Raw genomic sequence first — 27,351 nt, 5'->3', positions numbered from 1 at the left:
TCAGGTCATGATCTCAGGGTCCTGGGCTCAAGCCCTGCATCGGGCTCCTTGCTTGGTAGGGAGCCTGCTTCTCCCTCTCCCTCTACTGTTCCCCCTGCTTGTGCTCTCTCGCTCTGTCAAATAAAAAAATAAAATCTTAAAAAAAAAAGACACCCACATATACTGTATTATTTTTCATAATCCCTGAAGTAGTAAAGCATCTTCTATGTGTGCTTCAAAGATGAGGGAACTGAGACACAGGGATTAATTACTTGTCAGAGTCACAGAGCTACTGGCAAAACTCGAGTTCCACTCTTGAGTCTTTTTCTGTTTTGTTTTTTAAAAATTAATTAATTTAAAAGATTTATTTATTTGACAGAGAGAGAGTGCGAGAGCACAAGCAGGGGGAGAAGCAGGCACCCCCACTGAGCAGGGAGCCCGGACTCGGGACTCGATCCCAGGACCCTGGGATCATGACCTGAGCCGAAGGCAGACGCTTAACCGACTGAGCCACCCAGGCGCCCCAGAGTCTTTTTCTGTTTTAACTACAGTGTAATCTATACGTTTTGAGATTAAAATCTCTAGTTGGTGCTGGTCTTAAATTGTATGGCACTATTCGGGGCACCTGGGTGGCTCAGTCGTTAAGTGTCTGCCTTTGGCTCAGGTCATATGCTAACAGAATAATCTCATCAAAGGTCATTCAGTTATTCTTCAGCCAAAAAGCTTCCTTCTTAGACCTAAAAATACTCATAGCAAGTCTCGAAGGGGTTGACCTGCAGTAGAATGTATCTTCAGATAGTCCTGATTTATAGGTTACAAATAGATGATTTTCACATTAATTTGATCCTCTTGGTATTTATCACTGAGCTCAGAGAGGCAGAATGTTTTCTACAGGGTCTCACAGCTTGGTGAGTCTTGGTGTGGGTTTGAAACCAAGTAGCCATGGCCCTTCCTGCTATTCTAACTGTTCCCAGTCATGTAAAGACTGGATGAGATGAAAGTGTTCATAAAACCTTCTACCATCTCTTTTCCCCTTATAAGTCACCATGTTCAGCTTAAGGAGGAGAAAAACTATTTGGTTATCCGTTGCCTCTCTGTTTTGTTGCCATATTTTTCTATCCTGATAGAATCTGAGGCCTTCTAAGAAGTCACAGCTTAAACTCTATTTTGTTGCTGCGTTTTGTTGAAGCTTTAAGTGAACACTGAGCCTTCATTGAAAAGCTGATCTTGAGGATCCTGGTATCTGGGAGAAAGCTTTGAAGTCATTTTTCGAGCATCCCTTTAAAAAAGTCTCCTGTCCCCTGCCAAATTCAGGTACTCAGTATTTTTGAAAGAGTATGGTTTTTATTATTTCCCACATGTCTTCCTATCCACATACATCAAGGCTTGGCTCAAATGCTCTCTCCTCAGGAGATCCCTCCCGTGGCTGTTCCTTAACCCTTATTACATTCTGTGTTTAGATCGATGTTAATCCTCTACTGAGAACAGGAGCTGCACCTCAATCAGCTTTCTCCTCCCAGCGGTGCTGAGCCAGTGCTCCGAGCACAGAGAAGCATCTGCTGCTCTCCATGGAATTGCCTGTCCTCAGCCAGTCCCTCAGGAGCTTCCAACATCACAGAACTAGGGACTTCACAACAATTATGCAACCCTAGAAGTGCTTTACAAGAATGAGTTCCAACATTATTTATGTTTCAAAGTTTATAATTAGCAGTTACAAATCTGCCAGTGCAGAGGCCTGTGATCACAGAACTAAATTATCTCTGCTTTCACTTTGAAACTGAAGTACAGTAAGGAACCCGTTTGCAGCTTGGTGTTTTGCATTTTGCCTCTTTCCCATCTGGCCCCTGCCCACACTAGATGCTGAAGCTCCTGACTCATCTTTTTATTTGTATGGTACAGAAATCTGCTTTTCCTAAAATGATGTCACATGGACGATTCCCAAGTAGTTTTCAGAACTGTCTACATGGGCTGATTTTGCATCAGTCAGAGAAAGAAATCGTGTGTTTTTGCAGGAACATTCAGTTCATTAGGGCTGGAAAGCTGGTGTCACAAGGACCCTTCTAACGGGCTTTGCATTTTCTCCCTCAGTGTCAGTGGCATATAAGGAAGTACATACTGGTACCGAAGATGTACGACAGCCAAAGCTTCTGGCTGAAGAAATACTGGTCTAGGAGAGGTAGCCCAAGCAGTGATTTTTTTTTTTTTCCTTCAGTATTCTGCGGGAAAGAAACCACCGCATTCAGTGGAGTGTGGGAGCCAGTCAATGAGCAGTAGAAAAGCCAGGTTCAAAACCAGCTTCAAAACCAGCCTCTTTCCCTTCTAGGCTTCATTTTCCATGTCTTTAAAATGGGGGACAGAAGTTAGATTATTAATAGAGTTCTTCCTTAAACATTTTATTTTTCCTCCTCTTAATAGAAATGCTAATATGCTCTCAAAATAACTTTATGAAAACATTCTTAATTTCCATCATTATGAACATATAAAGGGGTTTTGTTCTCTGGGGGGCGACCTTACGCAGCTGTAGGAAGTGGTGAAGCAGTCTCTGGAAGGCACATTCTCTGTCTCAGTACATTACAGAGTACCACAGTGGCTGTCACAGGATGGTGGGATTCCAGATGGATGACCTTTCCTTCATATTTTTCCATGTTCTACTTCTTCATAATGAACATGTATTATTTATATAATCTGAAAAAATATAAAGCTGCTCTCCGGGGGGAAAAAAATCTTCCTTTACTAAAAGGAATGATAAGAATTGGAGGTTCACTGTTAAGAATTAAGAGAGAAGATGCCATATATTACATAGGTGAACACCATAGCTCTTACCTGAAACAAGTATTTCAAAGATGCCCATGTTTTTAATTTCTCTTTTGCCACTAAACAGTTGTTGACACTGGCTGAAGCCCTAAAGATCGAGAGGAAGAATGAAGTACTAGGAAAAACAGCTTCTCAGTCACTGATGTCTTCAGTGCAGGAAAGGGACCTGCGAGCTACACGGTCCTCTAAGAGGAGCTGCTGTAGATGATATAACGGACAGAAACAGCAGAGTCTGGCTCTCAGGGACTTGCTCTCCCTTCAGGCACCGAAATCCTTTCCCATAGTGTATAGAAGATTCTGCCGTGTTGACAGACCGTAAACACACTGAGATTAAGGAGAAACTAATAAGCACATTTTAACGCTTGTGTAGTTTGCTAAGGTTTAGACGGAGCGCTCCAGAACAGGACAAGCTGGGTGGCACCGTACGTGTCACCTAGAGCCACGAGTTTCTATTTTCCCAGCTTGGCATATGTGATGGTTTCACCTGCCTGGCACTTTCTCCTGGGCCCTCCGCTTCCAGTTAACGCCACTGACGGGTTCACTAGAACCTTACCCCTCTCTCTCCCAATCATGAAAACACACCAGAAAGCAAGTGAGTGAAAGTCATATTGTAGGGCTGACCTTCATTCAGTCTGTAGTAACTGAAAAGAAAAGGCAAGCTTTGAAATGTAAGCCATTGGTTATAAAGCAGTTGTAATCCGTGAGTGTTATTATACCGTGGTGAAAAAACTGTGGTCTCCAAAATAGTATGCATGTACACTGGCCCAGTGTGGGCGTGGGAAGACACCATTAGAACACTAGTTCTAGGTGCTGCTTTCTCATCTCAGCTGGGAAAAAGATGTGTTTTGTAAAAATACTGAAGATTAGTGCATGTGAAAAATTTCTAGACAGATATCCATATAATGGGTATAAATGCTAAAACATTTTTTACTGACTGGGGTGCGAAATTAAACAAATTTTAAAACCATCAACCTAAAAGAAGGTGAACTTCATTCTCTCATTTAAGGTCAACTTTAGAATAGAGTCAATACTCAAAGTGTTACGAGATTAACGAAGATAAAAGCCCAATGCTTTTGCTCTTGATTAATAAAACCCCCAATAAAAGCTATGGTAACAGCTAGTAATACGTGTAAAAAAGAGAGAGGAAACGAGAAGACAAGAATGGAATGAGAATAGCGTCTTTCAGCTAAAGATGCAGTGACCCCGATGCCCACTTGGCACACCCACATGGACACGTGGTACTTCTCATGTAACCCCCACGATGGTCCAGGGGAAAAGAATGTAACAGAGTGCACAGCCTCTTGGCATTTTGATGGGGCCTTTAGACTTTGTCCTTTTAAAGAAAAAAAGGCAACAAATTTTATAGTCGATCCTAGAGTGTTTAGGAAAAGGAAAGACGCATGAGGCCAGAATCCCAACTCCAGGATGGAAAGGCAGTAGCCCCAGGAGCCACTACACAGGGCACAAGCAGCCCTCTCCTCTACCATCCAGAAGTCTCCTGAGGCGGGGGCCGTGTGGTTTGGGCCAGGCCCGCGTTTACCAAGGCAGGAACACCGTCATCTAAGTCTACACTGTCCTAGGAGAGTCAGTGAAACAAAGCCATAAGCAGTGGGAGGAAGTATCATGAGCCCAGGAAGAAGAGGCTAGAAGTTTCTGCAATGTTCTAAACCAGTGCGATTAGGAAGGGCAGAATCGGCCTTGAGTATTAAAAAAAACACTGGAAACATGGATAAACCTTGAAGACTTTATGCTCGGTGAAATAAGCCAGTTGCAGAAGGACGAATATTGTATTGTTCCACTTCTATGAACACAGAGACAGAAAGAAAGTGGAATGGGGGCTGCCAGGGGCTGGGGGAGAGGGGCTACGCTTTCACGGGGACAGAGCTTCAGTCTGGGAAGATGGAAAGGTTCTGGAGGTGGATGGTGATGACGGGTGCACAACCATGTGAATGTACTGAATGTCACTGAAGTGTACATTTAAAAATGGTTAAAATGGTACACTTGATGTTGTGTATATTTTACCACACAGAAAAACTTTTAAAAAATCACTAAGGAAGATCATATGGAAAATGAAAAACTCAATGTTAAAATAAAAAAAAAAAAAAAAGACAAGCCTTTTTTTTTAATCAAGAGAGAAGTACCTGGCTCCAAGCTCAAAGTCTAGATTGAGGACAGTGATGATGAGTCCTACCACACACAGATTTTAAGGACACCGTCACACAGGTCACCTTGTGGCTCCTGCATGCTTCCCAGTCCCGAGGGTCTCTTTCCTTCAGCTTTGCCCAGCCCTGTCATTCATAATAGACAAATGAGAAGTCCCAGAAACCGGTTCTGTTTGGGAAGGCTTTCTTTTGTTCGAGGCTTCGGTGGTTAATATGCTTGACAAATTTCAGAGTCTCTCTGTCTCTGTAGACCAGTGCCAGAGAGTTGTTTTCTGGATTCACTGTTAGCAGCTGAAATAAGCCAATACAATGACACATCAGAACACCGAACTTATTCTCAACTCTTTTCTTCAATGATTCACCACTGAACAAATGGTTTTCACATCATGTACTTAGACTGGCGATAGGGATCTTTTAAAAGATCCTTTACTAGGAGGAGCTATTGCTCTGGCTGTCAAGGCATTTTCCAATGAGCCCCATTCCAACACATACCCAGAACGATTTTACCCAGTGCATTTATTTCTTACTATATTGAAAGATTTCATGGGAATGCACCATGTAACTCTTAGCTTACATGGAATTTCTCAGTAGGGTAGAAGCAATGCTTACTGATTATCCTGTGGCATCTTTATTCCCTGCCAAGTACTTTCTACTAGAAATTAGAACCACTGCCAGGCAGACCATCATGGATTTATCAGCTAAAGACACTGGCAGAAGGTCATAAAAATTGGGTTTCTGGGCGCCTGGGTGGCTCAGTTGGTTAAGCGACTGCCTTTGGCTCAGGTCATGATCCTGGAGTCCCTGGATCGAGTCCCACATCGGGCTCCCTGCTCGGCAGGGAGCCTGCTTCTCCCTGACCCTCCCCCCTCTCATGTGCTCTCTCTCTCTCTCATTCTCTCTGTCTCAAATAAATAAATAAAATAATAAAAAAAAATAAAAATAAAAAAATAAAAATTGGGTTTCTGAAGAATAAAAGCTTCCTCAAGAACTAAAAAGGGCAGTTTGCTGTCAGATGCAACTTACCTCTTCATCTTCACCTTTGGCAATGTAGGAAGTAAAGCCACCATATTCTGGCTCCCAGCCTTACAAAGGGAAAACAAACAGCATTCAGAAATTTCTCACTGCAAGAGTTCCATCCTCTGCTTCCATTGCCAATCCCATGCTGCTTAAAGCTGGGGGCTCTGGGAGCTCCGTAGTAACCAACTCTATGATTTATGAGCTTGAATTTACCATTCAATCCACACTGAGTAAGAAATGAAAACTAAGAATTGAATATAAAACGCACCTGGAAGGACAATTACATAAACGATGTGGATCTGGGGGGTTATTTGGAGGGAAATTATGGTTTGGTCCACATCCCCCCATACCTTAGTCAGATATAAATCCTTTGGGTTGGGAGACTGAAGTTCATGACCCCCAAGATCCCCTCCAACAGAAAGCTTCTATGATCTGGGATCCTGGCCAAGGCACATCACTTCTGAATTGGTCAGCTGGAGGGGGTCACCAGGAGACTGCCCCTCTCAAGGTAACAGTTCACTGTTGTCCTTTCTGCCCTCTTACCTTCACAGCCACAGTAGAGGAGTAAGTCTAGGGCAAATTCAGTCTTGCTGTTGTCATGGATCAAAGTGTAGTGACCGGTCTTCCAATGCCTCAGTTCTCCCTGGCATGTGGGAACATTTGAGTCTAAGAAGAAACAACAGAAGGCCAGAAAAAACTTAAAATAACTCTGATACAGGGGTGCCTGGGTGGCTCAGTCAGTTCAGCGTCTGACTCTTGATCTCAGCTCAGGTCTCGATCTCAGGGTTGTGAGTTCAAGCCCCGTGTTGGGTTCCATGCTGGGTGTGAAGCCTGCTTAAGAAAATAAATAACTTTGATACAACTGCTAGTTTGCGAGGGAATAATAAGTAGGAATGGTCCAGCACTAAAGGGAAACCATTCCCATAAACCTTCTGACCTACTGCTCCACCAAACCAGCCTTACTTACAGTGACTGTCAGAAATGTACCATGTACTATTTGGTGGGGCAGGGGGACTTGATGTTCTATTTCTTTTTTTACAAGAAATTTTAGATGGAATATACATTTAGCTGCCAAAATAAAAAATTATAATATGAATAAATATTATAATTTTAAATAGATTCCCCCTGCCATCTGCCTGTATCTCCTATTATTAATGTTTTATCTTAGTGTGATTCATTTGTTACAACTGACAAACTAATACTCATACATTATTATTGACTAAAGTCCATAGTTGACATTAGGGTCCACTCCTTGTGCTATACGTTCTATGGGTCTTGATCAATGCATAATGTTGGGTGTCCATCATTACCGTATCATACAGAATTGGTTTTAATGCCCTAAAGAAGCTCTGTGCTCCACCTAATTCATCCCTTCCTTCCTCCTAATCCCTTCCAACCACTGATTTTACTCTCTCCTTAGTTCTGCCTTTTCCAGAATGTCATAGTGTTGGAATCATACAATAAGTAGCCTTTTCAGACTGGCTTCTTTCACTCAGCAATATGCACTTAAGGTTCCTCCATGTCTTTTCATGGAGGATGATCGCTTGTTTCTTTTTAACTTCATCCTGTTGTGGTTAGAGAAGCTACTTTGTATGATATCTTTTATTTTTTACTTTTCTAAAGATTTTATTTTTAAGTAATCTCTACACCCAACGTAGGACTTGAACTTAAAACCCAAGATCAAGAGTCACACACTCCACCGACTGAGCCAGCCAGACGCCCCGGTATCTAGCTTTTAAAATCTACAGAGACTAAATTTGTGGCCTAACTTATCGTCTGTCCTGGAAAATGTCCCATGTTCACTTGAGAAGAATGTATATGCTGCTGTTGGTGGGTAGAATGCTCTGTATTACACTTGTTACATCTAGCTGGTTTATTGGGTTAAGTCCTCTCGGGCGCTGACCTCTCCCAACTACTGCTGTAGAACTGTCTGATTTCTTCCTTCAATTCTGTCAGTTTTTGCTTCATATATTTTCAGTCTGTCATCAGGTACATAAAGATTTGTAACTGTTGTATCTTCCTGCTGTACTGAACTTTTACAAGTATAGAATGTCCTTCTTTGTCTCTTCTAATCTTTCTTGAGTTAAGAGCTATTTTGTTTGGGTGCCTGGCTGGCTCAATTGGGAGAGCATGCAACTCTTGATCTCAGGGCCATGAGTTTGAGCCCCACGTTGGGCATGGAGCCTTAATACATACATACATACATACATACATACATACATAAATAAATAAATCTACTTTGTTTGATATTCGTAGAGCCACTCCTGCTCTCTTCTGGTTACTATTTGCATGGAACAACTTTCTCCATGCTTTTATTTTCAATCTGTTTGTGTCTCTGGATCTTGAGTGTTTTGTAGATAGCAGATAGCTGAATCCTGTGTTCCTGTCTATTCTGCCAATCTCTGTCTTTTGATTGTCATTTACATTTAAGGTAATTACTAGGAAAGAGGGGCTTAATTCTGTCATTTTGCTATTTGTTTTCTAAATGCCTTATAGCTTTTTTTGTCCCTGCATTACAGTCTTTTGTGTTTAGTTGATTTTTTGGTATTGAAATGTTTAAATTCTTTTCTCATTTTCTTCTACGTATATCCTATAGCTATTTTCTTTGTTGGTACCATGTGGGTTACATTTAACATCTTGAAGTTATAAAACCTCTCATTCGAGTTCATGCCAGCTTAACTTTAATAAAATAGGAAAATTCTGCTCCTTCACGGCTTTGTCCCCACCATTTTCTTTAAGATGATGAACTTTACAGTTACTTTTCACATTTACCTCTGTATTCCCACCTGCTTTGGCCCAGGGCCTTGCATACAGTAGATGCTCAGTAATAAAGCATCCTTTGGCTGCCTGTATAGATTTTTTCCAAGGTCCAGGTTCCCATGAAAATGAAACCAAAAAGGAATAGAGATAAGTAAGCACTTTTTTTTTTTTTAAGGTTTTATTTATTTATTTGATAGTGAGAGAGCACAAGTAGGGGGAAAGGGAGAAGAAGGCTCCTTACTGAGCAGGGAGCCTGATGTGGGACTTGATCCCGGTATTCCGGGATCATGACCTGAGCCGAAGTCGCTTCACCGACTGAGCCACCCAGGCACCCCAACAGATACTTTTTAAAAAAAGCCCATGAGGCCCCACTGATCTTCACCTGATTCCTTTTAGGGCCCAGGTATGGAAGCCAGTATGAATTATCAAGGAAAGCCAACCTTTATCTTAAAGAAAGGCTATCCTGTGTATTGACTAGCACAGAAAAAGCCACCTGGCTCTGGTTGTTCTAAATCTGTGGTGACCAAAGCGACAGGTCAGTCTGCGAGGCCACAGAATCTGCGTTATGTGGTTCTTGTGTCACACTGCTGGCTATGTGTCCGTGGGCATCTACATTCCTTGTCTTTGCTCTTCTAACTGCAACAGGGGCCTTCTCCAAAAATCAGAGTGGAAGCAGGGAGAGTACAACTGAGGAGAGGAATCGGGCAGCAGATTTTCTCGTCTGATTTAGTAGGTGCCGAGCCGTGTACGCTCATTTGGTAGCTGCTCACTTACGGGTGCCAAAATTTCCACAGAAGCCTCACCTCTTAAATTTCCTATATTTTTCTCTGTTTGATCTTGTCTGTAGATAATTAAAGACTTCCTCTACTTTTTTTTTTAAAGCCTATTTATTTTTTCTTACTAATCTCCACGCCCAATGTGGGGCTCGAATTCACGACCCTAAGATCAAGAGTCACATGCTCTTCCGTCTGAGCCAGCCAGGCGCCCTTAGACTTCCTCTACTTTTATTAATAATTTCCTTCTACCTATTTTCCCAAATTCAAGGAGGTTTTTCTTAGGCTATTATTGGTCCTTGGCAGAAATAAGCTGTGTTCACCTTCCTCTCTTTGATGTTATGTTTTAGAGTAGTTTGGGGCAAAGCCAATCCTATTTCTGTCCACTGTTCAAGTATATTTTCAGCCTAATAGAATGTATGAGCTGCTCCTCCTACCTAGAATATTCTTCCCACAGATCCTTCTTGTTATTCCGATCGGAGCTTAGATGGCAGCTCCTAAGACAGGTTCTTCCAGTTGCCCGGTCACCTAAGAGGCCACTCGGTCGTTGTTCCTCAGCACACAACCCTATTCAAGTTTTCTGCAAACCGCTTTTATTAGCTTATGTTTTCTTGTGGTCTGTGGACACGTTTAATCTCCGTCCTCTCCCACTAGAACATAAACTCTGGGAGAGCGGAGACCTTGCTTGTTCTGTCCTCCAGCTCCCGAAACAGGCCTAGCAGATCATGGATGCTCGAGTAATAGTTGTTAGATGAATCAATAATTGAATAGTGAATGTTTAATGGTTAAGTAAGGACAACTGATATCAACGGCTTACCTTCCTTTGCTTCATTTTCCTCTGACTCTGGGTCTGTCTGTCCCTGGCTCTGCTGGCTGTTATTGCAGAAGGCTGTCTGATGGTTCTCTGGCCCAGGGGACCTATGGCTCGTCCCTTCTTCACGGTTATCGGCCACAGAGGCTCCTTCTCCCTCTTTTTGGTTTGCCACCTCATCTTCTTCTGAAGGGGCCAAGAAGTGGAGTTTCAGGCCTGTGAAGTTGGAGAGCAGCAAGAACACAGGCTCGGAGCGGAACAATTCCATGCAGTCCTTCAGAATGTCGGGAAGCTTGCTCTCCTCAGCTTTCTCATAAAACCTGGAAAGCAGTGATGCCAAGTTGTTCATCAAAGCCACACCTATACAATGACTCATGGAAGAAAAGCTGTTCATTAGTTTTGTACCCTGCTCCGAAGTCCCGGCACAGCCTACTAAAGCACAGGTTGTTGTAACTGTGAGGTTCTGTCAGGGCCTGCTACTGGATGTCCCTGGGAATGAAACATCACCAGGGCCAATGTCCTACCACTGGCAAATGTCCTATTATTGGAAGTGAGCCTTCCAGACAAATAGGCAGATGCTGAACGCAAAGGCAAATGTCGCGGCTCTACCTTTTGTTAGGGGGACCTCGGCTGCTCCATTTCACGTCTCCTTTCTCCAAAGCCTCACAGACCTCTGCAAATTTCTCAGGCTGGAAAATGAGCAAAGAAAGAAGCAGTCAGTGAGTCTCTCTCTGATCCCACATTGGTCTTGCAGGTGGAGCCGCTCTGCAGAATCATGCTGGCTGATTCCTAAAAGGGCCAGTGCACATTCACCCCTCTTGCCCAAGGTCCCCAGGCCTGATATAGTGCGGCCAGAAAAAAGACTGGATAAATCATCAGCATGCTTTAGCCAAGAGACCCGAGTGTCAATTTGGGCTATTTCCTTTAGTGGTTGTGTGTCTCATGTCAGATCGCTAAACCTCTCAGACTCCTGCATTTATAAAATGAAGATCATAATATGGTCTCTTCAATTCATAAGATGTGAGGAAAAACAATGAAACTGCTTAACAGTCAATGTCATCACACTAAAAGTCTCTGTAGGCCTCACCTTTATGCAATCAGCTTTCTAAATAGAGAAAGCCAAGTACAGAGCAAGAAGCTGATTAATCTATTGAAATCTGCTCCACAAGAGGCTTTCTATGTACTTGTTTAATGTGGCTTCCCAAGGAGTGTTCTCAAAACAGCAGTCTTATCAGCTGTAAAACAGGAAAGAGGATCCCAAAGCCTGGTTTAGGTAAGCTGAATAAAATAGGATCAAACAAAGTTTATTTACTCTAATATTTCTCAAACTCCTTAATATGCTAATGTCAGCTTTAAAATTTCAAGAGGGAAGGGGAGGGGGGAGAGAGAGAGAGAGGCAGTATGTTTCTTGTGGAGGAACAGCTCTTGGGACTGTGCTTCCATGGGACCCAGGGTCAACTGTGAAGCACCACACCGGTGTCTACGATCTTGTTTGGCCCTCACAACAACTCTTCAAGACGAACAAGGCAGGTCTTATCCCAGGTTAACTGATGAAGACCTACAAGCTCTGGGAGATTCAGTGCTTTGCTCATTAGTAAAACCACAGAGCCAGGGCATGAATATTAAGTCTTCTGACTCCTGATGTAGTCCCTCTCCACTGAAATGTGCTGCGTATCATTGTCAAATGTTCATTAATAGGTGCTGCTCAGTTAATAATCTATCTTTTACTAAAAGCAATAGTAAGCTGATAGGAAACCATATTCACCAAATGAATAGGAAGGAAGCTACATACAACTCCCTGTCAGTGTAGAAGCGTGCGTGTGTGTATGTGTGTACCGTTAAGATTCCAGAAAACTGGGGCACACCCAAGGGCCTCAACCCACTAAGCATACAACTGGTACCAATGTTAGTTACTAGCATCACCTGTGTATTTTATGAAAAAGATGATATAAACATTCTAACCAGGAACTAACCAAAAACTCCCTTAGTGATGCCTGTTTACCCACCCAAGAAGCGAGAAAGACAAAAGCACAAGTTGTTATAGCAGTGAGATTCTGTTAGGGCCTGCGAGGTCCCCAAGATACACTGGACAGAACATGCTGGCTTACCTTAAGGAACTCCTTTAGGAGAATTTCAGACCGTTCTTCAAATTCTTCTTGAATTTGAACTTGGTAATCCATGTCCAGATAAGTAGGGTTGATCCAATCATACAAAATTTCATGCTTACAAAGAAGCAGCAGATGCAAAACGTGAATTAACAATTCCTATTGCTTTTGTTCTTACATCATTTCGTGCTAGTAAAATATATGCAAAGCCTCACTTTATAATCTTCTCCTTGTTACACATAAAAGTGCTGGAAAACTCTGCCTGAGAAAAAGACACTATCAAAAGTTTACCTAAGAAAAGCCAAAGAGGAAACTCAAAGTCCAGTTTCATTATCAGGAAAACAAACCACACGGTAAAGCTTCTAAGATAAGAATCCCGACAAGAGGCATTTATCCTTACATCTTGTGGGATGTGAGGGCTCCGAGGTATGAGAGGTTCAAAGTAGTTGGGAGGCCGGGTCAGTGAAGGACCATGGAACCAGCCACTTATAGACAAACGTGACTTTTCTTCAGATAGGACTTCGGACACCTGAAAGGACAAGGCCAGCAGCGCATGAACGTACCCGCTGAGGGGGACGATTGCTAGCCAAGGCGCGCTCACTTCTGGATCCGTCACGCTGGATGCGCGCACAACCTGGCCACGGAAGTCCAACAGGAAGCTCTCACATTTCGATAACGGGGGACTAAAAAGCATGATCCTTAGTACTCTGTATATTTGTGGTTTATAATCTTTACCTGGTGAAAGGATACTGGAGACACTTCAAAGAAAACCAGTGTGTTCCATGAAGGGATAAGAGACTTGACGATCTGCTTCGGCTGAAAGTGTTCTGCACCAGGAGAGAAGACAACCACAAATGTGATTTCGTTACCACTAACCACTTTCAGGCTGCCTCGTTTCACCTTGACAATTCTCAGATTTCTAAGGGGAAGTAGATGGACCCTGCAGATCCCAAAACGCCACCCCCTTCCATCTGTTTCACTCAGTTCTGCTAGCTGACCATTGTTCTTACTATGCCATCTGTCTATTATTGATGAGGGCTGGGATAAGTTCGGAAAAGTTTTCGAGAGGCAACATCTGGTGTCAGTCATTAGGAAACAACCCTGACTTCCTGTCAGACAGACTGGCGCGGGCACACTGATGGTCCCAGGCAGCTTTCCACGTGCTCCAGCTTTCCACGGTCAGTACTCAGGAGTAGGGTCTGACTAGTCCTCATGCTCATGGACTCCATCTCTGGAGTAATGACTACAAGTACAATGTAGGGAGGCGGCTGTCAAGGCTGGTGTCCGCTCCCCCTCCTCAGAGGAGGACACACACTGTGTGTAAGAGCTCAGAAGTAGCTACTGGTGCTGATGTGTACGCGCTTCTCTTACCATCAACGTCATACAGGTCCAGGGTGCCCCCCAAGCTCCTGTCCCAGGGAGGAACCAGGTAAAGAATGAAGGCGATCCGGCGCCCTTCCAGCTCATCATCGTGGCAGAGGAGGGCATCTGCAATAGTGCAACATGTACTTTAATGTCCCCGAGCTGACAAGGAGCAGCCGTTACTCTGATCCTGCATTTTAATATCGGTCCATCTGATATTCACCTGCAATGTGAGCTCCTCCAGCTTTGTAAAATGACACTTGTTTCTCCTGTTTTATAATCGGAGACATACAACTGGGAACACGGAGAACTCTAAAAGCCCTGAAGAACACACATATGGACAGACCCCAGAGATAATCACTAACAATATTTGTGCTTATATTCTTTCAGCACTTTTCCTACATATGTTTGCTTAAAAAAAAATAAAAATGGGTGTCCTACAGTGGTTGTTTTGTGGCCTTTTTACTACCATCACTATATACAGCTGTCATCGCTTTTTTAATGGCCCTGTGGTTATTCTACTATACGGATTATGAATTACCTTCTTTCTCCTTTAATTAATCTTAGACTTAATTGTTTCCATTTCTCATCTGTTAAGAAAAATGCTTCAATAAGCAAATGACCATTACTGTACGTAGATCTTTTGGTAGCGGTTCCCATTAATTTCTTGAGCTAACGCTTCTAAAAGCCGTTAGGTGGGACTGAGCAAGGGAGGCATCCCTGCAGGGCAGGAGAGGGAGGATTTGCTATAGTGAACTGTGATCGTTCACACATGGAGGGATTGTTTTGATAAAGAAATATCCTGAAGGTGACGGAAGCCATGGTTCTCACTGCTGAGGGAGGAAATTATAAATACGGAAATGGAGAAATCTGGGATAAACCTTATGGTGTTGAATTGGAACTGGAGGAATCAATGTGAATTGATTTTCCTATGTATGGAGATATTTAGTTAGATATCAACATATTTCTAGACACTGACATACATGAACATGTAAACGCACGTGTGCACGTGCGCATCCGTGTATTTGCTACCTCTTCTCCACAGAAAGGCCTGGGAGCAGTGACACCCTAATGGCAAAACACCCAGAGTCCAGATCTTGATTTTTAAGCATCATTCGTCACTAAAAGGAATCAGGGTTCTTTGGAAGAATGGCTAACTCTGGGTCTAGAGCAGGGGACATATAAGATGAGCTTGGAAAAATCTTGTTCTGCTAGGAAGTAAAATGTATTAAGAATGATGGGGACACATCAAAAGGACATGGAAATCAGTTTAAAGGTGCTCCCTTTGATCAAATCAGGGACAAGAGGAGCATCACTATAATATAGCAACTGATTACAGCCCGTTACATAGTGACCCATAAAGCCACACTGATGTAAATAAATATATGAATAAATAAATGGGAAGAGAGGAAGGTTTCCTTTACAGAATGACAATAAATGTAAAGGGGATGCCAGAGGATGCTAAAATAAGCGAATCAAAGTTGGAGGAGAAATGGGATATTTACATAATCGTTAAGTATCTCCCCACAAAATTCTTATTCACTTATAGAAAGAAAAAGAACAAGTTTACAGTGGGAAAGCCTGACATCAGTTACCACCTTAATTAAGTAATCAAAGTATCACTAGACTATGACACACAGAAACCATATACCACTTGATAAGATGTACTAAAAAAAGAAAAAGAAACAAAACAACCCCCACATAATTCTGTAACATTCCTACCAAAAATGCAAGCCTTGAATCTAATCATGAGGAGGCATCAGGCAAACCCAAATTGAGGGCAAATGTACAAAATGAGTCATCTGTAAACCTTCAGAAGACTTAAGATCATGAAAGTCAAGGCAAGACTGAAGAACTATTCTAGATTGTGGGAGACCAAGTCAGGCATGACAACTACGCAATCCTGGACGGGATCCTTTTGCAATCAAGGACCAAATAATGGAACTTGAATGGAGCCTGCAGATTGGATGGGAATAATGTATCGATCCTAATTTCCTGATTTTGATGGTTTATTGCCATCATCTAGGAGAATGTCCTTGTTGTAGGAATCACTGAAGTACATGGGGGTCCTGGAACAGGACGGCAACCTACTCTCAAGTAAAATGGGAAAAAACTATACTATGCTTGCCATGTTTCTGTAAGTTTGAAATGATTTCAATTAAAAAGAAAAAAGTTTTTAAAAAAAGGGCTTTTGATAGGACTCATCCTGTGTATCACTCAGTTAGCCTCAAAAAGTGGTTACCAATGTATACTTCCCCCTTATACTTTATACTGTATGAGAGTAAACCCACATCAAAATTTTACTTAGTGAAACAAAGCAAAACACTTTTCCTTCCAGGTGAAAAAGCAAACACACTTTCAAAAAGACATTTCTTTGCTCACAAAGGGAACTGGTGACAATGGATACCTCTGAAGAGGAAGGGGGACAAGGAGAAAGTGCAGGGAACTGTCAAGGTTTACACTATCCTTCTATACTGTTCGAAGATTCTTCCTTAAGAATGTAGTCTTTTCGGGGCGCCTGGGTGGCTCCGTCGTTAAGCGTCTGCCTTTGGCTCAGGTGATGATCCCAGGGTCCTGGGATCGAGCCCCGCATTGGACTCCCTGCTCAGCGGGAAGCCTGCTTCTCCCTCTCCCACCTCCCCTGCTTGTGTTCCCTCTCTCGCTATGTCTCTCTCTCTGTCAAATAAATGAAATCTTTAAAAAAAAAAAAAGAATGTAGTCTTTTCTTATCTTCCAAAGAACAACAACAAGAAAAAAAAAAAAAAAGAAAAAGAGGCACTGAGGGATATCTGCTCCCTAGGAAGCCCAAGAGTAGAGCTGACAATACCACCCCTGAGTTTCCTGATGCTCTACACGAAGTTGGTGTGTGTGTGCCTTATCAGCATTTTTCTGAAAATTTGGTCAACGGCTTTCATCATATTTTCACCAAAGAGAACCACTGCCTTATACCTTCCAATAAGATGGGCGTTTCGGTATTCGAACCGGGTCAAATCTTCCTTATTAAGAAGGTCCTAATGTTGGGGCGCCTGGGAGGCTCAGTCGTTAAGCGTCTGCCTTCGGCTCAGGTCATGATCCCAGGGTCCTGGGATCGAGCCCCACATCGGGCTCCCTGCTCCGCGGGAAGCCTGCTTATTCCTCTCCCACTCCCCCTGCTTGTGTTCCCTCTCTCGCTGTCTCTCTCTGACAAATAAATAAATAAAACCTTTAAAAAAAAAAAAAAAAAAAAAGAAGGTCCTAATGCTATGGGGGGACGTGTCCCAAGTCTAGGATCCTGGCACACCGATGCTCTTGCCGCCACTGTGTAGCTAAAGCCTGAAAGTCCTCTAGACATCAAGGGCTTTATCTTTCTTACCAGAGAATTCATATTTAGCACAGGACATGTCAATAGTTGATTCCAGGTCAATCTTGGAAATGTCAGCAAGCCAAGTCCGGAAATCTTCAAACAGAACTTTCCTAGAAATGTCAACAAAGGTAACTTGTTAGCCACAGCGTTTGGATCTCGGCCACAGCTACTTTTTCCTGGAGGCTGTAGTAGCTTCTTTACTTGAAACTTGCACAGTTTAGGACTTGGAACTGAAATAAAGAGAAAGAAATACAAATCCATCTACTGTAATATAGTTTTGCTCTGCTATTTCATTTTACTTTCTTCCTCTTAAATTGATAGTATGCTCTAGCACGGCAGTGCTTTGCCCTCTGTCATAATTTAGCACCCTGATGTTCCTTTCCGAGGTTACTGATTTTTAGACATGTTTTTTGGCACTAAATACCACTCCACTGCTGGGCGCCTGGGTGGCTCAGTTGGTTAAGCGGCTGCCTTCGGCTCAGGTCATGATCCTGGAGTCCCTGGATCGAGTCCCGCATTGGGCTCCCTGCTAGGCAGGGAGTCTGCTTCGTCCTCTGACCCTATCCCCTCTCATGTGTTCTCTCTCTCTCATTCTCTCTCTCTCAAATAAATAAATAAAATCTTTAAAAAAAAAAATACTACTCCACTGCTTAATGACCACTTGGGTGACACTGTTGCAGATTAAAAACTTTAAGTTGCAATAACAGTGAATATTATGCTAACTGTAGGCTCAGGAAAATCTTTTATAGAAGTTCTGATGCCAGCATGATACCAGTAAGAGATGCCGAACACTTCCATTTGCCAGCTAACGGGGCTCTCCGTATAGAAATCTCTTTAACACAATTTATAACTCACTCAGCCAATCAACTTTGGAATTATGTGAATCTTCATGAGTTGAAAACATTTTGAAAGGACTTACATCGGTTCACATTTTGCACACACAGACAGTATAAATGTACACAATTGAAATTCCCATAAAATGCAACTGTGCTGGTCATAACTATGTATCAAGTCTCCAGGCTGATCTCCTAAGATTTTAATACCAAGTCCCTTTTCCACACTTTACATTACCAAACCAAAAAATTCTAAAAAACGCTGTGCTAGGTTGGTCCAACCAGAAATGCCATGTAACTTCAAAAACAGAGTTGCAAATTATATTTAATGAGCCAGCAGAACAAAGTGCTGAACCAGGCTTGAGATGTGGGTAGCAAACATTTCTGCAAAGTCTTGATGCTTTAAGCAACTATGATCAAAGCCTTAAATCCCTCTTTTACTGGTAACACTGGCTTCCTCAAATGTATTCCATAAAAAGTTCTTCCTCTAGTCACTATGAAAGGGTCACAAGGCCAGGGTTACTTTCTGTCATTATTCTCATTTGTTAATCGAATATAACGGAGAAATCACAGAGCCCAACTGGGAAGTATAAAGATCACCTTTCTATAGACCAAGGAATCCCGTCTAACACACCATCTGGCTATTATCCTGTGGGAATAGAATGGAACCTCAGTCCCACAGGAAATGCTTACCAGAGGCGTGCTGTGAACTAAAGAGATAATGCCTTACAGGGCAGTACGATCATCTCTCTTTGGAACAACAATAACAAAAGGTCTAAATAAATATGAGATATTATGAGGTGCAGTTAATATATGAGTAATACTTCAGAATCGGGAAGAAATAACAATCTGTGCAGACTGACATCATATATCAAAATGTCCCAGAGGAAAAAAGAGAACAAGAAAAAAATGACTTCTGTATAAATGAAAAACAGTGATTACAAAGTAACATGTGCCTATTGTAGCAAAACTGGGGGAAAAAACCCTCGATAAGTAAAAAGAAACTGTTAAAAAAAATCTGAAATCCAACTAGCCAGATTTAAACATTCCATTCTTCTCTTTTTTCCTTTGTACACAGATAGCCAAATATATCTTTTAAAAATCATTCACACTGTGTGTGCTGTTTTAACGTCTTTTCTCTCTCTTTTTTTAAAAGATTTTTATTTACTTATTTATTTGACAGAGAGAGAGAGAAAGAGAGAGAGCGCGCATGCACAAGCAGGGGGAATGGCAGGCAGAGGGAGGAGCAGGCTTCCCTCTGAGCAGAGAGCCTGATGTGGGGCTTGATCCCAGCACCCTGGGATCATGACCTGAGCCGAAGGCAGACGTTTAACCGACTGAGCCACCCAGGCGCCCCATCTTTTCTCTTGACAAGTGTACTGCATCAACTCTAATATGCCTCCTCTGTAAGAAGTATCATTGTTTTGCTATCACTTAAAAAAATGTTGCCAATTAAAATAGAACACAATAGTAATTTGTGAGACACTGGACCCCAGCAGTGCTAAAATGTAAAAGAAGAAATGTGTCTTAGAACTGGTGAAATCAGGTTTATCATTCTCATGTATTAAAATTCACACATCATATTCAATGGTTGTAGAGTTTTCCACTCATGCTTTTACCATTATCTATATAAATCTCAATGCATGGCCTTTTAATTTGTATATAGTTTTTCACTATTTTGGGGCACCCGGGTGACTCAGTGGGTTGAGTGTCCGACTCTTGATTTCGGCTTAGGTCATGATTTCAGGGTCATGGGATCGAGCTCTGCATTGGACTCTGAGCTCAGCAGGGAGTCTACTTGAAGATTCTTTCTCCCTTTCCCTCTGCTCCTCCCCCAACTTGCACTAGAGCACACGCACTCTCTCTCTCTCTTTCTCGTTCTAAAATGAGTAAGTCTTTAGAACATTTTTTCCCCACTGTTTTTAACAACATTACAACATGCAATCTTGTATGGAATTTTTGAGCACATCCTTAATTATTTTCTCAGGATAAATTCTTATAAGTGGAATGATACTATAAAAAGGTAAGCATAATTTTAAGAGTTTTGATACATTTTTCAAAACCATCATCTAAGAAAGGGATCGATACTTCTGTCAACACTGGGGGATTTTGTTGCGAATATTTGCCAACCTAATATGTGAAAAATGGTTCCAGCAGTGTTTCCTTGATTACTAACAAAGCTGAACATTTTATCACTGAGAAGGTGGGCCCTGGAATCAGACTAATTTGAGTTTGTAGCTTAGCTCCCTCGGTTTTCATCTAGGAAGCTTGAAGAAGTTACTTAATCTCTCAATCTGTTTTCTCCTCTACAAAATGGGATAATGACATAACGTTATATGATGTAACATTTTCTGCACCCAACAAATATGATTGTTTACCTTAAAGCACAGATGTGAGGCTCTCTTCTCTTCTTCAAATCATCCGACTTGATCATAGAAAAAGAAAAAAAAAGGATTTCCTTCATATATTACACACAGAAGAAAGCAGTTCAGTGAGTGCCCTTGCAGTGTAGGATTATGGCGAAGAGCCTGGACTGAAGCCAAGCTGCCTGGCTTTGACCTGTGGCCCCTCCATATGGCAGCTCTGTGACTCGGGCAAGTTACTTAACCCCCCTGGGCCTTATTCCATTCAACAAATATTTAAATAGTTATCGACAGTGGAGCTTATATTCTTTTTGAGGGAGACAGACAATAAACATAAAAAGCTGATTGTTAGCATGAAATAAGGGGACAAAGGCACAGGGAAAACCAGCAGGATATGACGTACTGGGCGTGCTGAAGGTGGGAAAGGGTTTGCAAGTACAAACACGATGGCCAGGCTTGATTTTGCTGAGTGAAGCAAAGCCTTGAAGGAGGTTGGGAAACATGCCAAGGGAATATCTAGGCAAAGAGGATTCAAGGTCCTGGGGTGCCCAGGTGGCTCAGTCGGTTAAGTGTCTGACTCTTGATTTCAGTTCAGGTTGTGATCTCAGGGTCGTGAGGCTCCCATGTCAGGTTCCCTGCTCAGCACGGAGGCTGCTTGAGATTCTCTCTCCCTCTCCCTGTGCCATGCCCTGCCCCACGCACACTCTCTCTCAAAATAGACAAATTAATTAAAAAAAAAAAAAAAAGGATTCAAGGTCCTGGGTGTGAAGCATGCCTGGTCTAGTCAAAACATCCAAGGAGACTGTGTGGCTAGAGTGTAGAGAGTGCGGGGGACAGCAGTAGGAGATGAGGCCAAAGAGGCAATGGGATGCGTTAGAACTCTTCTTTTTTTTTTTTTTTTTTTAAATATTTTATTTATTTATTTGACAGAGAGAAAGACAGCGAGAGAGGGAACACAAGCAGGGGGAGTGGGAGAGGGAGAAGCAGGCTTCCCGCCGAGCAGGGAGCCCGATGCGGGGCTCGATCCCAGGACCCTGGGATCATGACCTGAGCCGAAGGCAGACGCTTAATGACTGAGCCACCCAGGAGCCCCGCGTTAGAACTCTTCTAAGTACTTTGGCTTTCTGACAAAGAAATGAGGAAACTTTGGAGGCTTTGAACAAAGGAGTAATAGGATCCCATTTACATTTTTAAAAATTGAGATAAAATTCACGTAACATAAAATTTACCATTTTAACCATCTGAATGTGTAATTCAGTAGATTTTAGTATATACGCGATGTTGTGCGACCACCACCATTATCTGATTCCAGAACATTTATCATCCCCCCACCAAAAAGAAACCCTATACTCATTAGGCAGTCACCGTACATACTCTTCTCCCCAAGGTCCTGGCAACTGCTAATCTACTTTCTGCCTCTCTATATGGATTTGCCTAGTCAGGACATTACAGATAAGCGGAATCCTACAGCACGTGGCCTTGCATGTCTAGCTTCTCTCAGTATATTCTCAAGGCTCCTCCATGTTGCAGCAGCATTGCTATGCCATTCCCGTTCCTGGCTGAGTAATACTCCACTGTGTGGCTAGACCACACTCATCTGTCCATTCATCAGGTGATGGACATTTGGGTTCTTTCCACTTTTTAAGATATCATGAATAACCTGCTATGACCATTTGTGTACCTGTTTCTATGTGCACATGTTTTCAATTCTCTTGGGTCCATTGCCATTTTAAAAGAACACAATGTCTGTGATTGTGTAGGTGGGCAAGAGTGGAAGCAGTGAGACTGGCCAATAAACTAATAGTGTAATTCTGATGAGAGGCAAGGATGCCTTGGACTGGCTGTTGGTAGTACAAGTGGAAAGAAGTGGGTTTTTCTGGATATGTTTTGAGGAGAGAGCCTGCAGAATTTCCTGACGAACTAGGTATGAGGTGAGAGAGGAATGGAAGGTTTTTTTTTTTTTTTTTTAAAGATTTTATTTATTTATTTATTAGAGAGCGAGCGAGAGAGAAACAGCATGAGAGAGGAGAGGGTCAGAGGGAGAAGCAGGCTCCCTGCTGAGCCGGGAGCCCGATGTGGGACTCGATCCCAGGACCCTGGGATCATGACCTGAGCCGAAGGCAGTCGCTTAACCAACTGAGCCACCCAGGCGCCCGAGGAATGGAAGGTTTTTAGCCTGAGCCACTTGGAAAGATCGAGTTTCCATTCACTGGATGGGTAAATTTGTAGGTGGAGCAGACTTAGGGGGAGAAGACCAAGAGTTTAGTTTTGGACTTAAGTGTGAGACACTTAACAGATATCCAAGAGTAGAGGCAAAGCCATGGGAGTCCCTGGAAATCTGCCAGGAAGTGGCCCAAGGGCAAAGCCCTAAAGTACTCTATCATTAAGAAGTTAGGGGGCATCTGGGTGGCTCAGTTGGTTAAGCGACTGCCTTCGGCTCAGGTCATGGTCCCGGGGTCCTGGGATTGAGACCCACGTCGGGCTCCCTGCTCAGCCGGAAGCCTGCTTCTCCCTCTCCCGCTCCCCCTGCTTGTGTTCCCCCTCACGCTGTCTCTCTCTCTCTCTCTGTCAATTAAATACATAAATAAAATCTTTAGAAAAAAAAAGAAGTTAGGTACAAAAGGAAGACCTACCAAAGGAAACCAGGGGCTTGCCAGGGAGGTAGAAGGAAGATTCTGAGAGCGTGGTATCCTGAAAGTAAAGAAAATATCTCCGGGAGGAAGGAGTAATATGGTATCTCAAATGCAGCTGGAAGGTCAAGTAAAATGAATCCTGGATTTACTAATGTGGAAGTTATGAGTGAGCCTGACAAGTGTAGTTTCAGTGGAGCTGTAGGTAAAAGCCTGATGCAAAATGGGCTTGACAGAGAATGAGAGAAGGAGTATTTGAGAAAGTACAGACAACTTATACGGAATTCTACTGTCAAGAGGAGCAGAGGAATGGGGTAAAGGGCAAAGTTAGGTCAAAAGCATTTTTTTCTTAGGAACAGCTTTCTTTCTCTTATTTATTTGACACAGCAAGAGACACAGCGAGAGAGGGAACACAAGCAGGGGGAGTGGGAGAGGGAGAAGCAGGCTTCCCCCGGAGCAGGGAGCCCGATGTAGGGCTCGATCCCAGGACCCCGGGATCATGACCTGAGCCGAAGGCAGGCGCTTAACGACTGAGCCACCCAGGCGCCCCTAGGAACAGCTTTCTTTCACATGTCACAGGGAATGATCCAGAAGAGAAGAAAAAAACCAGTGTACTCCCCTCATCTGTAAACAGGAATAGGAAGGTACCTCCTTCATAGGACTGTTATGAGGACTTAATGAATTCATTCATTCATTCTCTGTTATGAGAATTTATTAATGAATTAATAAATATAAAGCACTTAGCATGGCATAAAGCATGCACTCAGTAACACTTGCTTTAAAATATCCAGAATATCAGGCAACTCCTACCGACACACTTGTTTAGGAAGGTTGTAAGATGTCATAGACCCCATTATTAAGATATTTCACAGCACAAGCAAAGAAAAGAGGATATAAGCAAAGTCTGAAGGGACAGGAGACTGAAAATAGGTTTTGCATCTACTGTTTTAGGATGAAGAAGTTCAATCCCAAAGTGAGCATAGTAAAAATTATTCACAGCAGAGTAGAGTTTCACCTAACACCCATGTGATCTAAAGTAATCTTTTTCCCCCTCCTCATTACCCAGAGCCCTTTTTATTATATTGCCACTCACTGACATCACAGTTAGAAGTGTTTTCATCTACCAAATTGCATCAAGTAAAAACCAGTTTAAATCCTCAGTTTTTGTAATCAGAGATACATATAGCCCTAAATCAACAAAGAGACCTACTGTTATTGAAGTTGATATAATTACAAAGGCAGACAGTTGTGACTTCTAATTAACCTATGTAACTTCACTAGGATAGAAGTTTAATTTTGTCAGATTTCCTGACTTATTAAGAGTCATATCATGTGTGTATTTAACTTGGTCAATCATATGTGTTAAGGCCCAAAGATAGAGACTGGGGGACATAATCAGCTCTAGTGCAAAAGAATAAAAGAGAAGGAAATCCTGTTATTTACTCTCTTATCCCAGATAAAGAGAAATCAAAGGGTTAAATGCAAAGAAAACAAAATAATCCTTCATCTTTTTCATTTTTATTTTGTTCTGTGATTTTTAAGGGCTGATATCCTTGAGATTTTATAAAGGATTTCCAAGAGTGATGTATACCATGTACTAAAAAGATATTTCCCCTCAAACTGGGGAAACCAATGACCTGTATTTCTATACCTAGACTGAGCCCTGTCTTCTAAGAGTGGAAAAACTGGCCCTCATTTTGATATGGTCTTTCCTGCCAAGTTAAACTGTCCACCAAAAAAAGAATAGACCTCACTCTCTGCGGACATACTGCGATGCACAGCATACATCAAGTCACCTAAAATAAAGACATGAACTAAAAATTTAAATAGGTATTATTTTCCAACGTACAACCCTCTTCAGCATACCAATCCTCAAAATGCACTTAATCCCCTTTGTTTATAATGTACTTAACTTACTGGCTTACTGTATTTCTTGACTATCTGTCACCATCACTAGCACTTCTCTTAGTTTAGTCTTACAGGGCAGGAACTGTCAGAGGCTCCCATGCAATAATTATAGCACCTAACACATCATTAACACTCAGTAAGCTTATGTGAAATGAAGGAATGCTTTTAGCGATGTCAAGGCAAGGACCCTCCAAGGCAAACCCAATCTAAAACCTCAAGTCTAAAGGTAAGGAATGATTCTGTAGATAAAGCATTTCTTAAGTGGAAGAGTGAATGTGAAAGGGACATAAATACCTGCTGGAACTTATATAAATCATTATACTTTTCATGGAAGTCCAAGTTCAAAAGTTCCTTCTGAAGCCCTTCCAAAAAGTTTTGGCTTTGGATGAAGTTTGGGATCACGCAGTGAAGAAAGGGATCCATGTCCATGGCAATGGCCTCTGTTGGAAGGAAAACATTACTTATGGCTTTTTCCCCTTTTGTATTTTTGACCTGAGTAGCATGGCAGAGGGAATACAAAAGGGCATGATCATGAATTTTCAGAAATCTAGTACCGAAAGACTTGGGGAAAGAATTATAAGCTCTTCCCTTTTTTCTTTACCCCATTCAATACTACCTTTTTTTTTTTTTTTTTTTTTTAAGATTTTTATTTATTTGACAGAGAGAGACCAGCGAGAGAGGGAACACGAGCAGGGGGAGTGGGAGAGGGAGAAGCAGGCTTCCCGCTGATCAGGGAGCCCGATGCGGGGCTCGATCTCAGGACCCTGAGATCATGACCTGAGCCGAAGGCAGATGCTTAACGACTGAGCCACCCAGGTGCCCCTCAATACTACTTTTTAAATATATTGTGTTCAAAATACTAGTCCTTAGGAGTACAGGTGATATCACTGAATTAAGGTTCTTGCTCTTTTTTGAGTTTTTTAGTTCAATGATTAGCTATTGAACTGAATATATTTTAGATTCCTTATTCATTTCCCCCAAAATTAAAGTGAGAGGAGCAAATGAAAAATGAGGATAGAGGGGCACCTGGGTGGCTCAGTTGGTTAGGCATCCAACTCTTGATTTTGGCTCAGGTCATGATCCCAGGGTTGTGAGATAGAGCCTCACCCCACGCTCCATGCTAGGGCAGGAGCCTGCTTAAGATTCTCTCTCTCCTCTCCCTCTGCTCACCCCCAACCCCTAAAAAAACAATGAGAATAGCAATACTGGTTGGCAATTTTTCTTCAACTCTGCCTTTTCTTTCCCCAAGTTACTGTTGGAGGAAGGAAGTTACAACATACACTTTTTAAAAAAATCGGTTCAAGCATAACTCTTCCATGCCTTGATTTCTGTCTCAACATTTTAGCCACTGCCTCTGATACTCTAGGTACCCTCCTAATATTAATAGTCACCACCACTACCATCACCACCACCACCACCTACCCCGTGCCAAACACAGTGGTGTTTTACATGCATAATGTCACTTCATCTCCTCGGCAACCCTGTAATAGACATTATCACTATTTCCATCCTACAGCTGAGGATACTGACAAGTCCCTGGGGGTACAGAGCTTGCCCTTTAGACACCGAGCTATCACCTTTTATGTGCATCCAGACACCCAGGACTCACCCCTTCGAAGCACATAACAACTGAAACCCAAATCATGGCAAACTCTAGGAGGGAAAGCATGCGGCATGAAGCGGAATTCTGATCCTCTAAAGTGATATCTGAAGCTGAGGCTGGAATCGTTCAAGGTGAGTTTCTTCCCTTGCTCAACACTCGTTTACTCCCATAGGTCACGTAGTCGGCCTATAGGCGTGTAAAAACGAGTAAGCTCAGGCGCCAGCCATCTGGCAGCTCACGATAAATGCTCTGGTTACACGATTTTGGGATAACCGATCTTTGCCCTCGGAGGAACTACGAACTTGCATGCCATGCCCTCTGCTTCCCAACTCTCGGGCCTACGTTTCTTCCTCCTCAGATTTCTAAATCCAAACCGAACTTGGAATGATAGAGAGCAGCAGGAGAGTCAAAGGTGGCCAAAGTCACACTGTCTCCAAGAGCCTCTTCCCTCGTGGCCCCGCTGCCCGGGGCTCGACTCGATTGGTAGGACTTTCAGAGGCCCCCCAGACCCTGCTCCCCCTTCACAGCACCGGGTTACCGTGACCGAACGGCGTCCTGCGGCTCCAGGCCTCAGACACCTGCTTTTTCAAGGTTTCTTCGGTGACAGCGTCCGAAAACTCCGCTATCACCTCCTTCTTTCCCTTTTTCCCCGTCCGGCCAGAAACTGGCTCAGCGGGCCGTTTCCCATTCATCTTCTCTTAAGCTACAGACCCACGCCACACTGATTAAGCAGCTACTTTCCTAGGCCCACTACAATTCCCAGAATGCCCCCTTTCCCGTGTTCCCCAGCGCCGACCAATAGGAAGTATCAAAGTAAAAGGAGGCGGAACCCATTCCTGGTTTACCAATGGAAGCTCTAGATATTGCGGCCATCTCATCAGCGATTGG

General features: G+C 42.7%; 1 protein-coding gene across 4 annotated transcripts; it reads right to left on the bottom strand.

Moving 5' to 3' along the window:
* Nucleotides 1–521: 521 nt before the first annotated feature.
* OGFOD1 (2-oxoglutarate and iron dependent oxygenase domain containing 1) lies at nt 522–27,224 on the bottom strand. 4 transcript variants are annotated; one of them, XM_032424339.1, is made up of 14 exons: nt 27,002–27,090; nt 26,470–26,649; nt 25,155–25,300; nt 20,338–20,384; nt 17,136–17,236; nt 13,793–13,909; nt 13,157–13,248; nt 12,822–12,950; nt 12,425–12,538; nt 10,926–11,005; nt 10,323–10,636; nt 6,516–6,638; nt 5,979–6,037; nt 522–5,246 (listed from the first exon to the last, which is right to left on the bottom strand). In XM_032424339.1, the coding sequence occupies exons 2-14, from the start codon at nt 26,534–26,536 to the stop codon at nt 5,085–5,087; spliced, it is 1,551 nt and encodes a 516-aa protein (XP_032280230.1). In that variant the 5' UTR covers nt 26,537–26,649; nt 27,002–27,090; the 3' UTR covers nt 522–5,084. The 4 variants fall into 4 exon arrangements, with proteins under 4 accessions (XP_032280230.1, XP_032280232.1, XP_032280231.1 ...); XM_032424341.1 differs by lacking the exons at nt 26,470–26,649; nt 27,002–27,090 and adding an exon at nt 22,956–23,013 and having other exon boundaries at nt 25,155–25,232; XM_032424338.1 differs by lacking the exon at nt 26,470–26,649 and having other exon boundaries at nt 524–5,246; nt 27,002–27,224.
* Between the last annotated feature and the right edge of the window lie 127 nt (nt 27,225–27,351).

Source organism: Phoca vitulina, unplaced genomic scaffold, assembly GCF_004348235.1.
Source record: "Phoca vitulina isolate PV1807 unplaced genomic scaffold, GSC_HSeal_1.0 scaffold30, whole genome shotgun sequence".
Classification (NCBI taxonomy): Eukaryota; Metazoa; Chordata; class Mammalia; order Carnivora; family Phocidae; genus Phoca; species Phoca vitulina.
This window is presented reverse-complemented; position numbering and strand designations above follow the sequence as displayed.

Bases quoted from the DNA above. Each gene is read 5' to 3' on its own strand.
- OGFOD1 (XM_032424338.1), bottom strand. From the start codon at position 27,155: ATGAATGGGAAACGGCCCGCTGAGCCAGTTTCTGGCCGGACGGGGAAA. The intron at 17,237-20,337 runs GTAAACAATCAT...TGACATTTCTAG, and splicing joins CCTCACATCTGTGCTTTAAG to GAAAGTTCTGTTTGAAGATT. The intron at 13,910-17,135 runs GTAAGAAAGATA...GCACTATTGCAG, and splicing joins TGCTAAATATGAATTCTCTG to ATGCCCTCCTCTGCCACGAT.